The sequence below is a fragment of the Corapipo altera genome, unplaced genomic scaffold (assembly GCF_003945725.1).
Source record: "Corapipo altera isolate COAL_440 unplaced genomic scaffold, ASM394572v1 45, whole genome shotgun sequence".
NCBI classification, from domain to species: Eukaryota; Metazoa; Chordata; class Aves; order Passeriformes; family Pipridae; genus Corapipo; species Corapipo altera.
Genome location: NW_020884877.1, coordinates 8,403,255 through 8,419,143, shown reverse-complemented (window position 1 = coordinate 8,419,143; position 15,889 = coordinate 8,403,255). Strand labels below are relative to the sequence as shown.

Genomic DNA, 15,889 nt, shown 5'->3' with positions numbered 1-15,889 from the left:
ACAAGATGTGAGGAGTGACCAAGAGATGAGTCTCTTGGTCCTAAGGACATCTATCAAGAGAGGTATTGGATGCAGACATAGAACTGTACTCTGTTCCCCTAAAGAAGCACAAGAATGCACCTGAATATCAACACTACTTTGCTTTCAGGGAGGTTTTTCGCACACCAATTTTTTTTCCTAGATTCAGTGGTACTAAGACACTTCACTGGCACCTTCTGCAAGTTATAAATTAGCAATGGCAATAAAACAAGGCAGCCATTCCTGGGCTGAACCTCCCACCTGCAAACATGGCAATCACCTCTTAGCCCCTTAAAACAAGCATCCTGTATCTCTAGTTCAGACCTGACAGCTGCAGAGTACCAGCCCTGTGCTTGGGGCATAGGAGCCACGGGGGGTTTGAAAGATGGTCCCTATTATTTCCTGCAGATGGGACAATTGCCTGTGACTATACTAGAAAAGAGAGAGGTTGTCTTCACCTCTGTAGGAAGCCAGCTCCCAAATTTAATAAAGGTTTCTCCTTCCAACCGCTTCACTGAATACAACAGCAACACTTGTAACAAAATGTCACCTGCTTTTCAAGTACAAACTAAATGAGCTTTCCTGAGAAAGTAATTGCCAACTATTAAAAGGCTACTGTTAGAGCTCAAGAGGACTGTTAAAATACAAAGAAAAATGTAGCACATTCTTCCTGAATTGATACTTCAAACAAAACCTATTTTTGTTTTGAAATGTGGCACATTTCAAAACCACCAGTTGTTTTTGTAAAGTTTCAGACTGAGAGCCATGCAATCATTTCCCAAGAGAAACGTATCTTTGTTGTTCATGGAAATACCAGGGAAAAAAACCCAGGTGAACCAGTCAGTCTCTGCCTTAGTCAGCAGAGGAGTCTCAACCCATCTCTTGTCAAGTCCACACTGGGGAATGCCCAGCTCGGGACCAGACCAGACACCTCTGCTTCTGTAAGATAGTCATTCCCAGGGAAGAGCCCCCATTTACCTAACTTCCACCTTCTTAGTCCTCATTACGACGTCAAATCTTACAGCAAACAGAAACTTACTTTTGCTGTTTTGTTAAAAGCAGATTTTAAACAACTATTTTCTCCATAAGAATCAATTCCTGGTCTTGCCATTTTGAGTGCTTCTTGAGATGGAGCAGTTTGAAGGATCGGCTTTGTAATATCCATATGCACAGCCAGAATTGCATCTGTAACAGCCCAGAACTGCCTCACACTATTACCCCTAGTGTCCAAATGCCTCAGGCCCATAACCTTGAAAATTCCCTAGAAAGGAGAAGCCTGGAGTAGATTTCCTCTAGCCATATTGCACTGAACTTACACTGCTGTGCTCTCCTTTTGTTTAAGTATCTGATCATTTCTGTCATCACTCTGTCCTGATAAATGTCTGGATGCAACGCTTTCAGCGTACTTCCATCTCCCAGGAACGCAAGGTATTAAAGCACAAACAGTTTCATCTTTGCCATGAAACCTTTGCAGCATGTGTTAGCATGGAAGACTGCATCATTCACTGACACCATTTACCCCTCGGCCTGAATTACAACCAGGCACTGTGCAATGCTGCCCTAATTACACTGTCTAGAATAGCTGAGCCATGTTCATTAAAAAAGAAGTCAAATTACTGAATCTCTCTCTCATCAATCTGGTTATTATTTCGATGACCAGGTCAGCATTGAGACTGTTTATGAAAAACAGAACCTGAAGATGGTCTTACCAAGGACACAACTGCTCCCTTGCAAGTCACAACCTCAAACACGTTGGAGATGGAGACTAGCAAAGCAAACATAGTGGAAGCACATCCCCTCATGTCAGAAAGCAGAGGCAAAGACTTCACAAAACAAATGGTGAGAGGGAGATGCAGCATCCCTCTACTTACTGCCAAGTGTCCAGGGTGCAGTTCTAAAGAGCAGACATCCTTCAAGCTACTGTGGAAAAGCCACTCTTGGAGACCAATCCTGGCACTGGAAGGTTATTGCCAGCCAAGGCAGTCTTGTTTGCACCAGTCACAGCAAGGTGGCACAAATGGCAGCCTTTCCCCAGCATGCAGCTGTGTCCGAACAAGGCAGTGGTGATTCCCAGTGTCTGACCAATCCAGGTCACATGCATGCCCTGGCCTGGCAATCCTGCCCTCGAACTGACCAGAGCCTCACAGCACCTCAGTGACCATCATTTCTCATCCACATGCTAAACCTCAAAATAATGCCAAACTCCAACTTACCAGTTTCATTGATGAAGCAGGTATATATTTTTTAAATCTCAGAAAATGTAACAACATACATGACAAAATTCTATTCTATACCCCTTGAATTATACTTCCTCAAACCAGAAGACAAAATGAAGAGGATCTGGTCTCCAGACCAGTGATCCAGAGCTAGAAAGCACTATAATTAGAATCAGGACAGAGACTGAAGACCCAGAGTTGATTGCAAAACTAATTAGCTAATGTTATTACAAAGTAACAGAGAATAACCAAGAGCAGAATCAGACTCTACAGCAATCTAAGCAAAGGACAGTTTAATAACTGTACTTAGGATAGGTTTTAAAGGAAAAAAGAAATCACTTTATGGATTATATTTCATCCTGGGCAATATCCATACATCTTGGACTTAGCAAAATGGCTTGGAGAAGAGGGTTTCATCATAGTAAACACAGCTACTTCACAGCAAGATTTATTAATACATCCAAAAGAAAGAAAGAAAATCATTTTGTCACACTATATACAGATAATACATACAGTGTTTTATACACATATTACATCAGTTTTTACACAAGAAAAATATACATAAAAATGTAAACTTTTGTATACAAAAACCCTTAAACAAATTAAACAAGGACCAGATAACAAAAGGAGACCAATCTATCATCATTTAATTGATTTTTTTTTTTTTAATGGTAATACAGTACATTCATTGAGAAGTATGAGGAACATGTGAGCCAACCTTTCCTATTTAAAGGGAAAGTACAAACACGAGCTTTCCTACCCGCCCCTGGAATGCTGTCCGTGAGCCTCCAGCACTAGAAGCAGTAGTGCAAGTTGCCATTTGCTGCCAGGGACCCCGAAGGAAGGGACCCTTCTTCTTGGGCATCTCCATGCACCACACTCTCCAAAAGCGACACATCCGCAGCAGCCGCCTGGCCTGGGCTTTTTGTGCGTATTAGCTAGACCTCCAGCTAATACCATGAGACGGGCTGCGGCAATGCAAGTTTGTATGTTCCCTTTAAGCAGTCATTAAGTGGATTAGCTTTGCTGGAGTAAGTTGCTTATTTTTCCCAATGTACGGTATGCTGAACACGTGTCAGGGATGAGAGGGAAAAAGGAAGGGGTGTAAGAGACTGCTAATCCTTGCTACCATGCAGTTACTTCAAAATCAGGTACATTTGCAAGCTACAATTCACTGGTTCAAAATACACTGCCTCACCTTTGCTTTCCCACTGCAACTTGTTTACATTTTAAACTCTAGTGACCGAACAACTGTATGAGGCTCTTTGTTACAAGGCTGTTTCTGATATCAAAGCATGATCAAGCTACCTTTAAAATGACACCAAACACAAACTTCTCGGAGACAGCCTTAAAAAGAGTGAGCGTTCCCTCTAAGCACTTCAGATTGTCCATTTGCCACCTTCTTTTATTAAATCTAGGATAAATATATTTACCCTTAACTGCAAAAAGGATATTGGTTGAGCTTTTGACATCTGTTTTGCTCCACTTGCAAATAAACATTTTTGGGAATTGGAGGGGGGAAAACCCCAAAAAACAAACCCACAACAATAAACCCAAATTCCAAAACCTCAGGCATCAAATAAGAAGGGAATTATTTAACATGTTGGTGAAAAAACAGTTGCAGAAACTTGTTGGAAACCAACAGACGATAGATTCCAATGAAGGCTCCTCACATTAAATAAGTTAGACTGGTTACAGACATCTTCAATAAAAACATCCATCCTCCACAAAGTATGTTAAAATGTAACACAATAGTGATGCACTGGTATTTCTCCTAAAAAGGACAGAAGGACATGAAATCTCCTTAGTGATATCAGTACTACTGAATGTAGGAGGTGAACAATGATTTACAAAAGTAATGACGGAAAAAGTTGTGTAAAAGAAACCATGAATCATTAATTATAATTGGATAAAAGGGGGATGGGGCAGAATGCAACTACAGTATGCCTCAGAAACACCTGAAGAAAATACTTAAAAACTTGTGTTTCCATTTCTTTCTTAGGTCCATCTAAACGACGGTGGGACTAAGGGCTTGTCTGCTTGCTTTTGGTTTTTTTGTTTTCTCTTTTTTTTCTTTTTCTTTTTTAAACTAACAACCCTTCTAGTAAAAATTCAAAAGACAATTACAAATGGCTTTAGATAATTAAAAGTCTCCTTTTTAAAATAAAACTTTGATAACACATTTCTCCATATCTTCTATATAATGCAGCTTCAGTGAAAATAAGTCATAAGGGACAGCAATTTGCAAAAAAGTGTGGAAAAAATTGCCAACCAAGGTTCATAACATATACATATGTATATGCAGGACATCTACACTCTATATACATATTTAATATACGTATGCATGAGTATATATCAGGAGATACCCAACAGGTACATTCTCCACATACATAAACTGAAATAGCGTAATAGACATGTGTGTATAAATATACATTATACACACCCAGAACACAGACATACCCATACACACGCCCCAACATATGTATCATAGAAATCACTGTGTATGACTGCATGAAAGCTCAGATGGAACAGTGCACCAGTTACCTTTTCCTAACAGAAATTCAAGGAAGACAAAATTCCATGGCTGAATTGTGGCCAAGAAAAATTGTGTCATAGCCATCCTGAAAACATGGAATCCAGTATGGCTCGATGACAGAACTGAAGCCTAAGTTACACTGCTCTTAAATGTGACTGAGCAGGTTGCTGACAGCTGCTTTCTGCTAAAAGGATATAGAAGCTCCATTTAGCCAGAAAACAGAAAATAAAACACTTAAAACCACAATTTACTTGCATAAGCAAGATCACCCAATGCACAATCAGATGCAAAGTGCTAGCATGTTAATGGTCAACTCTGCATACCGTTTTAAAACCTGTTTTATGGTAAAGTGTAACAAAATGTGTTTCTCTTGATGTCTGATGACAACCCCACTGCTCAGAGCACAGGGCTCCCTTCTGCTTTCTGCCTGTGTTATGGGAAACACAAACCCAACTCCCTTTTTCTTCCTGGGGCTGAAAACTGGAAAAGATAATTTTTGTTGGGTAGGGTTTTCTCATTTAGACCATTTAAATATGATGCTGGGTTAACCTTTTAATATGCTAGGGAGCTTTGCATCAGGTTCTATGAAAAGTTTGTATTCATCTGCAAATCAATCGCAGTTGTACCGAAGCACATCTGAATAGCTGGGAAATTTTGCATAAGTTCAAGCAGGTGCTCAGGGCCCAATTCAGCTGCCACTACAATCACCAAGAAAATTTCCCTAATGCATAAGCAGAGCTGGATTGGGCCATTAAAGCTGATTGCTGCTAGCAAGAGAAACTGTAGAGATGCAGGGACAAGGAGGAGCTGGAATGGAGGCAATGGAACAGAGAAGCAGAAGAGGTTGGCATTGCAAGAGGCCTCAACAAGTCTTAATATAAAACAAAGGCAGAGAGGTACCAAGGAGACTGCACTGTGAGGGCTGAGGTAACACAAACCAACGGTGACCAAGATCAGATCAGTCACTGAGTCATCCAGGTCCCTCAGAAGAATTAACAAAAACTCATCTGGCACAAGGGCTTACCTGTTACACATATGTTACGTGGATAGTCCCTCTCTTTAGCTCACACATTGACTCATGTTACAACTAATGTACATGTGTGTGACACAACATATAGTCCATCTATACATCTGTATGCACGTATATATAGATTTAGACTGATTGCATTCATAAGTATTTATTGTACATCATGAGGGCAAGTCCACATTCAGCCAAGTGCTACCATTGTCTCATATACAGATAATCTCTCTGTACAGGTATACACAAAAATGGGTCTATTCTTCCCCATAAAGGCATAAAGATTTATGCTCCTAATTCGCATTACCACCAAATAAGCAGAAGGAAAGGCCTCTGACAACTTCCACCTCGCTGCCCTTTTGCCTGTATGCATATGTGCCAGAAACAAATTGTGGGGAGAAGGAAAGGGGGAGGGATGTCTGGGGGTATCAACAAATGATAGGGAGGGGGGATATAAAAAAATTGAAAAAAATTTCTAATTTCTGTGCAGTATTGGAAGCTCTGTTTTTCTAAACAGGTTTTTAAAGTCACCAGGATCATCATAATTACAAGTGATACTGTATGAATAAATAACAATTAGGTTATTTTCTCCAGCCTAAATAGAACAGTATGAAGAGTAAGCCAATCTGTAGGAATGTTTCTGATTTCTCACAATTTCAAGTGAGAACTCCCATAAAGAAACCTTCCTTCTCCAATTATGAAAAAACAGGTAAGTGGCCACAATCAAATTTAGAATTTCACAGCACAAGTGAAACTCCCTGGACTTCATGGTGTTTTTTTGTTCTGCAATCCCACAACAGCAATTTTGGGGCAAAATGATATACACAAAGATCCTCATGAAAGAAAAATATCTACTTTGAAGACAAAACCCTTTTATGGAATGGAGACCACTCCACAAACAGTGCCCCTTACAACCTCATTGGAAAACACAAGTACACTGATTGACAACATTTTCCAAGTTAGACCACAGGAGATTTGGGTATTAATTTGCAAAGATACAGCAATTCTCATGCCTCCCCATCCCACCAAATGCAAACCTTCCCATTCAGTTTCTCCTGAAAAACTCATTTCTCCCATCATTCTTCATCCCCCCTTTGTTTTATTTAAAGGCTGTCTTTGGGAGCTTGGTATTTTCATGGCATTTTAAACAGGGCTCAATGTAACTCATTTGAAAAACAGTAAAATTGACATGATATCAGAGTTAGCCTTATAACAGAAGATTATATAGTAGAGAGTTTCAGTTATTTATACAACAGTGAGGACATAACAACCCCCTACTAAATAATCACATTTCTACAATACATTCCATCTCCTCTCAACTACTTTTCTCTTTACAAAACTATGACCTACATACAATATACACATTCGTATCGCACATACATCCCCCCCAATGCATATTTTTTGTGTGTATATATAATACATACATGCACACAAGCAGTCTAATTCTATTTATAAGTCACAGTGGGAATTCCTTTGTGAGGAAAGGAGGGGGAAAATTCCTGAATAAGACACTGTAGATTCCTAATGTTCCAACTTTTCAAATTCCAACTCACAGAGCTAACTGGAAATAAATACATTAAAAAAAAAGAAAAGGTCTTACAAACTTGGTTCACGACTTCCAGCTACAGTAGTTGGATTTTTAAAATTTGATCTATTTACCCTGTAACTAAATTTCTAATCATAGGTACAAACCACGGATAAATTATTGCAGAATGTAACACTCAAATTTTAAAAAGAGTTATAGGAACAGTAATATAAGGGTTAAAAAGAGTTCTATACTTGTTGATACAGGATACCATTTTATTTTATTTATATATATATCTATATATAGATATAGATATCTGCAAGGTAGCAAAGAATAGCTGTACACCTTGACACGGCAAAGATCCAGTGTAAAAAGGTGCTTCACTAGTTTGTTTTTCCAAAAAAGCTTGTATATAATTTTATAGCTATTAAAAACACATATGCAACATAATTCATTACACTCAATACAGCTTTAGTATAAAACTTATAATTTATGAGGTGATGTTAATAGCATAAATTAATATACCATTTCTCTTAAAATCTACAATAAGTATTCTGAAAGCTCATTGGGGAAGGGTATCTTTAAATAAAAAGTTTAAAGCTGAGCGTGATGAAAAAGATTCTGTACGTTGAACTTGAGATGAGAGCCCCGAGAAGAGAAAGAGTCCGTAAGCCAGACATCGTTGACTATAAAACTGAATAAAGATTTCTCCTTCTTGCGCTCTCACTTCGGTGACGCTCTACCTTAAATTATTATTTACTTTTAAAACTATTTACTTTTTTTTTTCTTTCTTTCTTTTTTTTTTTTTTTGTTTTTTTTTTTTTTTTGTTAACTGCCCTTATTTCCACAAGGAATCCCTGAGACATACCCAAAACTGTACAGTGAAGGTCATCACTGTTCAGAGAAACTGGTTCAACCCCTTCTGGTAGGATGTAGCTATTTTGCATGAGAATCAAAATGTCCATCACTTCAGAATTAATCTATTTGCACCAGAACCAACTACACTGTTTAAGATGCAGGTTAGAGAGTCATTTCAGGGTAAATCAGTCCACTCCAAGGCAGAAGCCAATGCCATCGCAGTTAGCTACATCAGAGCAATCTGCACCAAAGTTAAAGTTTTCCAGAGGGTATCTGGGAACGTTACCTATCCCGAGTTCATCTCCGTGGGCACCAGCTGACAACGACAGAAAGCAGGTTAAACATTAGCATTACTGGACCAAGTTCAACATGCCTATGTGGTCGACACGCGGGCACTCTGGACATCTCACTGTGTGTGTGTTTGGGGACTAGCAAGGGAAGAGTATGAAGAATGCATTTTTCTACAGCGAGTAAGTACAGTTTTATGGTCAAAAGCCCAAATTTCATCCTATTCACTTCCAAACCAAATTCTGTGACCTAGAGTAGACTGAAAAGGTGCCAACACTTACTTCAAGGAGACATATAAAGAAAGCCTTCTCCAACTATTGCTCTCAACGTGGAGCCACACCCACTTTCTCCTTTCATGCTTCCACTACATTAACTTATTCCATAGTAGCTAGAGAAGGACTATGTGAATGCAGAGTAAAACAGGGGAAAGCAAAGAACTCAACAACAATGAGAAGTACCAGAACAGCAAAGGGAAAAGCTCCCAAAATAGTCACTACTGTATTGTTGTTTTTTTTAAAAAAGAGGCTGAAGACATGAGAGAGAAAATTGTTTTAAGATGCATCTTTTTAACTCCTTCTCCTCCACCAAACTTTTCTTCCCAACAACAGTTTTTGCCTACTTTTAAAGACAAGACCAAAACTTTACCCAACAAGAGCTAAGGTCTCTCATGACCAGACTTCCCCTAAAGTCCAAGTTTAGTAAATATAAATATAGATTTTTTTCACCAACCCTCCTTACTTTTATTTGGGCTTGTGCGTATTAAGAAAGAATAATTTAAATTTTTCTTTTTGACTTTCTACTGACACACTTCTCAAAAGAAGAGGAATTTCTGAGAAGGCAAACTCTTGCTAAAAGTACCTCTATATTCACTGCTAGTGTGTGCACTCCCATGATCAATGTTGTATCCTCAGCATCTAGTTCATGACATATTAGTGTGCTGTGAAACATCTCCTTACTCATTGATCTGAGAAATACTTTGATCTACTGCACTGTCATTCTAGCATCCAAAATGTATGTTATGAATTGCAGTCATCTCTCCTCCCTTTCATTTTACAGTCAGATTCACTTAGAACTATGGAAGACTTACCAGTTGGCACTTACACTGGAGAAGTGTCTGAGAATGGGAAAATAGAAGCAAGAATGATGAAGAATGCTGAGTGAAAGAAAATAAAGGGGGTACAAGAAGCACCCACAAATTCCCCTTATTAAATGTTACCCAAAAGATCAGAAAGACCTTGTGATCAGAAGATGAGAAAGACCTAAAGATCTGGTCAGCACATTAGCCCAAAACTATTCCTTCAGTTGCTGTTTCTACCACCACTGGACCTTGCACAGGAGACTCCTTCACATGTAAAAATACAAAAGCAAAAATACACCAGTTCCACCAGGGAAGCTGCCCAGACAGCCACACAAACATCTCACTGCAGAAAATCACTGCAGGTAATTTTTCTACTGTTTGTCTGCTGAAAGCACCTCCTGCCACTGTCTCTGCACTCTGCAAGTCTTGAAAGGTCCAACTACAGGTAGCTGGATCTTCTAAAAGGCTTCCCTCTTCTCTGCCCAAAGGCTCATACTGTTGGAGAATTCATGAGTGGATTTAGCTCAGTGCAGCACAAAGATAGGGAGAAATACCCTTGGAGGTCTGCCAATACCTACAGGGAAATGCAGCAGCAAAGGGGCTGCAGGAGCTCAGGGAGCTGGTGTTCAAAAGCAGTGTAGGTAGCCACCAGGGCCAGCTTCTCAGGGAAGACATCTATCCAGTGTTTATTGTACACTTTTGTAGGACTCTTCTAGCAACCAGATTCAATCCCAGACTGTATTTAGATGTGGTTACAGCAAAACAAAGCTTCAAACTGAATTTGGATACTGGTTTGCAGGTTCAATCCTAGGCTTTTTGTCTTGACACCTAAAGCCAGTGGCATCACACCATGCCTAACAGCTCACAACAGAATTTCCCAATAGTCATGTTTCTCTTTAAAAAAATAATTAAAAATTAAAAAGCCACTTCCCTTAGCTTCTCTTTGCTACTAGGTACAACTCTCCTTTGAGAGAGAGTCGTTGAGAGATTTTCTCTGCTTTTTGCCTAGCAGCTGATAAGATTCTCACGGCTTTCCAAGGCTTTCCAAATGAGAACTGCAAATTCCCATTTTCAGTGGGAAACCTAGCTCTTGCCATCTTCTCCACAGTACCTGAGGCAGACCTGCAACTGTGCTACCTCTCAGCATTATCAGTGTGCTCAACCACAGGGAGAAGCATGCTACTATAACAAGAATGGATCTAAGCAAGAACCTGGAGGAACTGGAAGGCAGGAGGAAACAAAATTACGCATCTTTTCCATCTTCTTGCATCACACATACATCATCTTGTATCATAATAATTATGAGGACAAAGAGCAAATCAGTTTTGAGCTATCTAAGCACATATGGCTCCCCTCAGAGTTGGTGTAAAGTCTTCCCAGGGGAAAGGAAACGTCAAAGCGTATGGTAAAGAATGCCTTAAACACCAGGCAAGCATGAAGCTGTTCCTGATAAGCCTCCATACACTGTCAAAATTCATCTTGGGTTAAGTACTTCAGTACAAAGACTAATTGAGGTGCTATTATTGCCAAAAGTGATGTTACATATTCTATTCTATGTCTAATTTTTTTTCAGTTCTTTAAAACTCAAATCTTATGTAAAGAAATTAACCTTTAGGTTCAACTAGACTTATTCCATTTGTTAACATGTAAAGGGCACAACAGGTATTAAGCATCTCAAATCAATGAACTGAAATTGCTACACTGGCTCTTTGGTGAAAGTGTGATGAGAGTGCTAATTGCTGTAAGAGCTGATACTCAAAAACCTTTGTGAGGGAGCATAGATTCTACTTGGGAACCACATAAGTAACAGCCTCAAGGACTACCTTAACCAGACGTGCAGTATTTCCCAGAGGAAGAAGTATGAAACATCTCTGACTGCACATACCCCTCAATTGGATCTCTTGCATCCAACAGTAAGACACTGATGCACTGAAGTCAACAGGCTGTGTGGGTGTAGAAGTCCATCTGGAATGATCCACCTTGTAAAGCTAAGATCAAGACCCGTAACTGCTTTTTAGGCTGTAACCATGACATTGGTGGCATTGAAAAAAATGGGAGGTGAACCAGAAAAAGGCAAGAGTGGTGGCCCATTTCAGAACACTGCGTCAAACAGGACAGAGGGATTCCTATTTCAAATGTATACAAACTGAAATTTATTTTTAAAAGTGCAGCTTTATTGCAAACTTAGTTTGCTCATTGAAAAATGTTACTCAGTCACTTTTGAAGAGTCATCAAGGGATATACAGAAATGGAAATCTAAGTGGGGGAAGAGAGTTGATATCCTAGGCTACTTTATAGAAATGCAGGTACATAAAGGCCATTGATTTCAAATGGGAACTGTGGACCTGCATACCTCTGACAGCTTTTGAAATTCCCATCTAGATCAACACAGATCAGGAGCTGGGTTCTGTTCTGAGTTACATCAGTACAAACTCAAGGTGACCTTAGACGAAAAAGCTCCTTTGTAATTTATACCAATGAGACCGAGGAGAAGTTTGCACTCAGTTCTTCTCCTCCCTTTCCCCCCAGCATTTTCTAAGAAAGGGAAGTGTGATGTGGGGCAAATATACTCTGCACTAGTTTGATGGGCACAAGAACCATTTCAAGACCAAGGTCCTGAAACCAATGTACAGAAATTGACACCCTCTAAAATTATGTGAATGCACAAACAGATTAAAGAATAAACTATTTGGTACACTAGTTCTCCGCTCCTTTTCAGTCATCTGAACAAACTGAAGAAGGTATATGGACACAACAAAAATCATTTGCAAATCAAACAGTTGTCTCCTCAACAAAGTATGGGTAACATAACACAAAAATAAATAAAAGCCTTATCAGATTTGCCTCATTCACAATTCCTCAATCAGCAGGACAATCACAAGCAGGATTTCATAGGCTTCAATTAAACTTTTTATGTGATTTAAAAACATTTAAATGTTACAAACATATTTAAATCACCACTTAAAAATATTCAGCTTATATTATTCAGATCTATTTTACCAAGTATGAAATAATGACTTCATAACAACAGAAGCATGAAAATAATTTTTGTTTCCTCCACCCACATACACTTGCAATTTCAGGAAAGGACATATGCATCATCCACGCTCTTTTATATTTAAAGAGGAGAGATCTTTCAAGAAAAGACGGATAGTATGACTGCTACAATAGTAAGACACAAGACCTATCCCATTTAAATTCTATTCCTTAGGAAGATGGAAGGAGAGGTTTGGGTCAGAGATTTTGGTGTGTGCCTGACTGCTAACAAAATGAATTTCTATAGCAACTAAACTTCGGTCAATGATCCTTTGCTCCAAAAATTTATTAGGTCTCCCTATTACATGTGCTTGGTTATCTCTTAATTTCCTGAAATAGACTACAATACACGTAGGTAGGACTTTTTCCTGTAAGGTAGAATGAAATCCGTCTTCCACAGTAAAAGACTGAAATGAAGAATATTCTATTTTCTCTCATCTGCATCTCAGAAATAAACCAAGAGTAGAGATTTGTAATATTAAGTAAGAGCTACTTTTACAGTCAAAGTCAGAGTACAGTAGCAAATTTGAGTCCTATAGAGTCACAAGCAAAGTCCTTTGTTTCCTTCTTGATAAGAAGATGCAAGTAAACACCTCAGAATTTCTTCTGTTGTTATCTCTTGGTTTAAAAAACGTAAAATTAAAAAATAAAATTATTTTTAAAAAATTCTAAAACCTAGTTGACTCCTTTCTTTAGGAACTGAAATTACTACCAAAGAGTCTGAATACTATCTTTAGCAGGTGCTCAGTACAAACAAAACCATCCTGCAGACAGAAGGAATTCTTACCTATTTTGCTTTAGTGATTTCTCTTTTGGTTAGCCATGACTGCTGATAGGTACCTGCTAGTTCCTTACACACATTCAGCTTCCCAAACACAGGATCAAATCCTACACATGTCAAAAAAACTATATGGCTCTCAGGGGATTAAAAACTATCCAAGGAAGTCTCACTAGCTAGACATATTTTGAGAAATGCATCCATTTGAAACTTGCAAAGGGTCTGACCTAGACTTGTGTGGACAGGGAGAATACCAACCAAATTCTTCCGGTTTCAGCTGGGAAATACCTGTTAGCCTGTCAGGCAAAGAGTTCTGGACAAAGACACACTTGAAAAGGCAAATCATCAATGCTACAAGGCCACAGTAATTCAGCAAGGAAGGGAACTTCTGCACAGGAATCTTCAGGAATCCATGGTCTATTTCAATCCTGTTTCTTTTTTTTTCCCTGGGCTAACTTCATATCAGCCTTCAAACTGATGGGCAACCAGTCAACTGATCCCTTTGCTACTCAATTAATTACAAATCATGATAATAAAAAAACTCCAAAATCAGCATGCAATAAGAACAGTGACCAGTTCTGGAAGGGGACAACTCCCTTCTTCACCAAAAGAAGAAAAGGAATTCTGCTCCCTGCACCCCAAACATACACACGCACACGGAGAAGGTCAAGAGACTATTTTAAGAAACTGCCAAACTCATCCTTGAACCATGATCTTGATTTAGGACTTCAGCGCACCATTTTCAAAGCAATGTGTGCAGCCAAGTTTTCCATGCCAGATGCTACCTTTGGAAAAAAAGTAAATTAAAAATAAAATAAATAAAACAAGAGACTTCTTCCCACTGGAAAACTTTCTACCAGATGCTAATGGGATAGCAAGCACTGATCTGAACCCTAGGGAACAGTAAAATGCATCAATGATCTGAGGTATCTTCCCATTTCTAGGTCTTACTGCTAAGATCAATTACATCCAGTAACTGTGCTGTATCCTTAAGGAATTATTGGGGAATGGTGAACCTGCCTGCAATAAATGAGCACCAGTGCATAACAAGCACATGTGAACGCTACAGCAAGGTTCACAGAGGGCTAACCCTGGTCAGTACTGAAGCAGGGGTTTTCTTCTCAACCCCCTCTTAAAAAACAGGGAAGGAAGAGAGGACAGAAAAAAATAAAGAAAAAGGAAAAAAGAAAAGATAGAAAATACAGGTCCCCCATCTACCTGCATGGAGCCAGGCAGACAAGCTCAGTTGGAGGTGGTGAAGGGCGCGGATGCGTTATTGGTACTGGTAGCGGTGGCACCGGTCACTGCGAAGCCCGTGGGAGGAGCTATGGAGCTGTGGCTGGGCTGCAGGTCCTTGGGAATGCCACTGTGGGAGCTCAGCTGGTGCCCAAAGGCTGCGCTGAACTGAGGGAGCTGTTGTTTAGGGGAGGTGGAGCCCATGAGTTCAGCAGAGGCAGGACCCATGCCACTAAAACTGGTCTGCGGTAACCCCGGAAGCACACTGGAGCTGTTGGGGGTCACAGTGGCGAAGGCAGGCTGTGTGGTCTCTGAGTGCGAGGTGGTAGGTGGTGTGGACAGGGAGGTGGACAGGAGGTGTCCATCTGCACCAAGAAGGTTGCTAAACGGAGAGGGGTCCCCAAGATTGACAGGAAGATTTCCCCAGTGAGTTCTGGGGTTGACCACCCCGCTAAGTGGCACATCCAGCTGAGTTGGGAGCAAGTGCTGTGCCATCATGGGCATCTCTGCTGAGAAGGTAGCTGCCAAATTATCACCAGAGAAGGATGTGGTGTGAGGGGATGTGATATGGTCACTGTAGGGAGACGGCACATGCTCACTATCATAATGGCTTCCATGGGGTGAGGAGTGTGAATGGTCACTGCTGTATTGCTGTCGTGAGGTGATCAGGTCATCTGCCTTGCTCAGCAGCTGGGCAGGGTGGGGCCTCTGGGAGGCATGGCTGCCATCATGAAGTCCATGAAACTGTCCCGGGAAGGCTCTCTCCCCAAGGCCACTCTGGCTTATCAGAGTGGCAGAAGTAAGGCCAACGTTGGCTGGGGCTGAGAACTGCCCCTGGATCTGCCCTGCCAGGGGCGTAGGTGGGTTGGACAAGGTAGCAGAACGGAGCAAGTTCTCATCCAGCTCCAGACCGGAGAAATTATCATGTACTATACGCCCATTCAACAGCTCCCCCAGATCCGTGTTAACCTCTCGACTCAAGGACTGCATTCCTGGAGCTCCAGCACCTGTAGAGAACACCCCTATCGCTCTATCTGACAGCTCCTGAACTGGCACACCATCTGTCTGTGTAAGTACTCCAATGGTACTCAGGCACTCAAGAGAAGTTACAGCCTGTAGGGCTCGTTCCAGTTCTTCAGCCTCTTCTGTAGTTGGAAGGAGATCTCCATTTTTACCTGTAGAAACAGGGACACCATGAGTTAGCACTCACCTCTCAGGTGAGCCTGGCACTGGCACTCTAAGGATGCAGATGTACAGACAGTGCAGTACAGAGCTGCAGTGTATGATAACCTTCCAGCATGG

General features: G+C 40.4%; 1 protein-coding gene across 7 annotated transcripts in view; it reads right to left on the bottom strand.

Moving 5' to 3' along the window:
• Positions 1–2,645: 2,645 nt before the first annotated feature.
• The window catches only part of INO80D (INO80 complex subunit D), a 46,264-nt gene continuing 33,020 nt past the window's right edge, over positions 2,646–15,889 (bottom strand). For 5 of the 7 annotated variants that reach the window (XM_027636907.1, XM_027636910.1, XM_027636912.1 and 2 more), the window contains 2 exons: positions 14,570–15,762; positions 6,562–14,136 (listed from right to left, as the gene is read on the bottom strand). In XM_027636907.1, coding sequence (XP_027492708.1) covers positions 14,594–15,762 — 1,169 coding nt within the window. In that variant the 3' untranslated portion in view covers positions 6,562–14,136; positions 14,570–14,593. Of the gene's footprint in view, positions 4,009–6,561; positions 14,137–14,569; positions 15,763–15,889 lie in introns of those variants that run through there. The other 2 variants (XM_027636911.1, XM_027636913.1) reach the window with 2 other exon arrangements.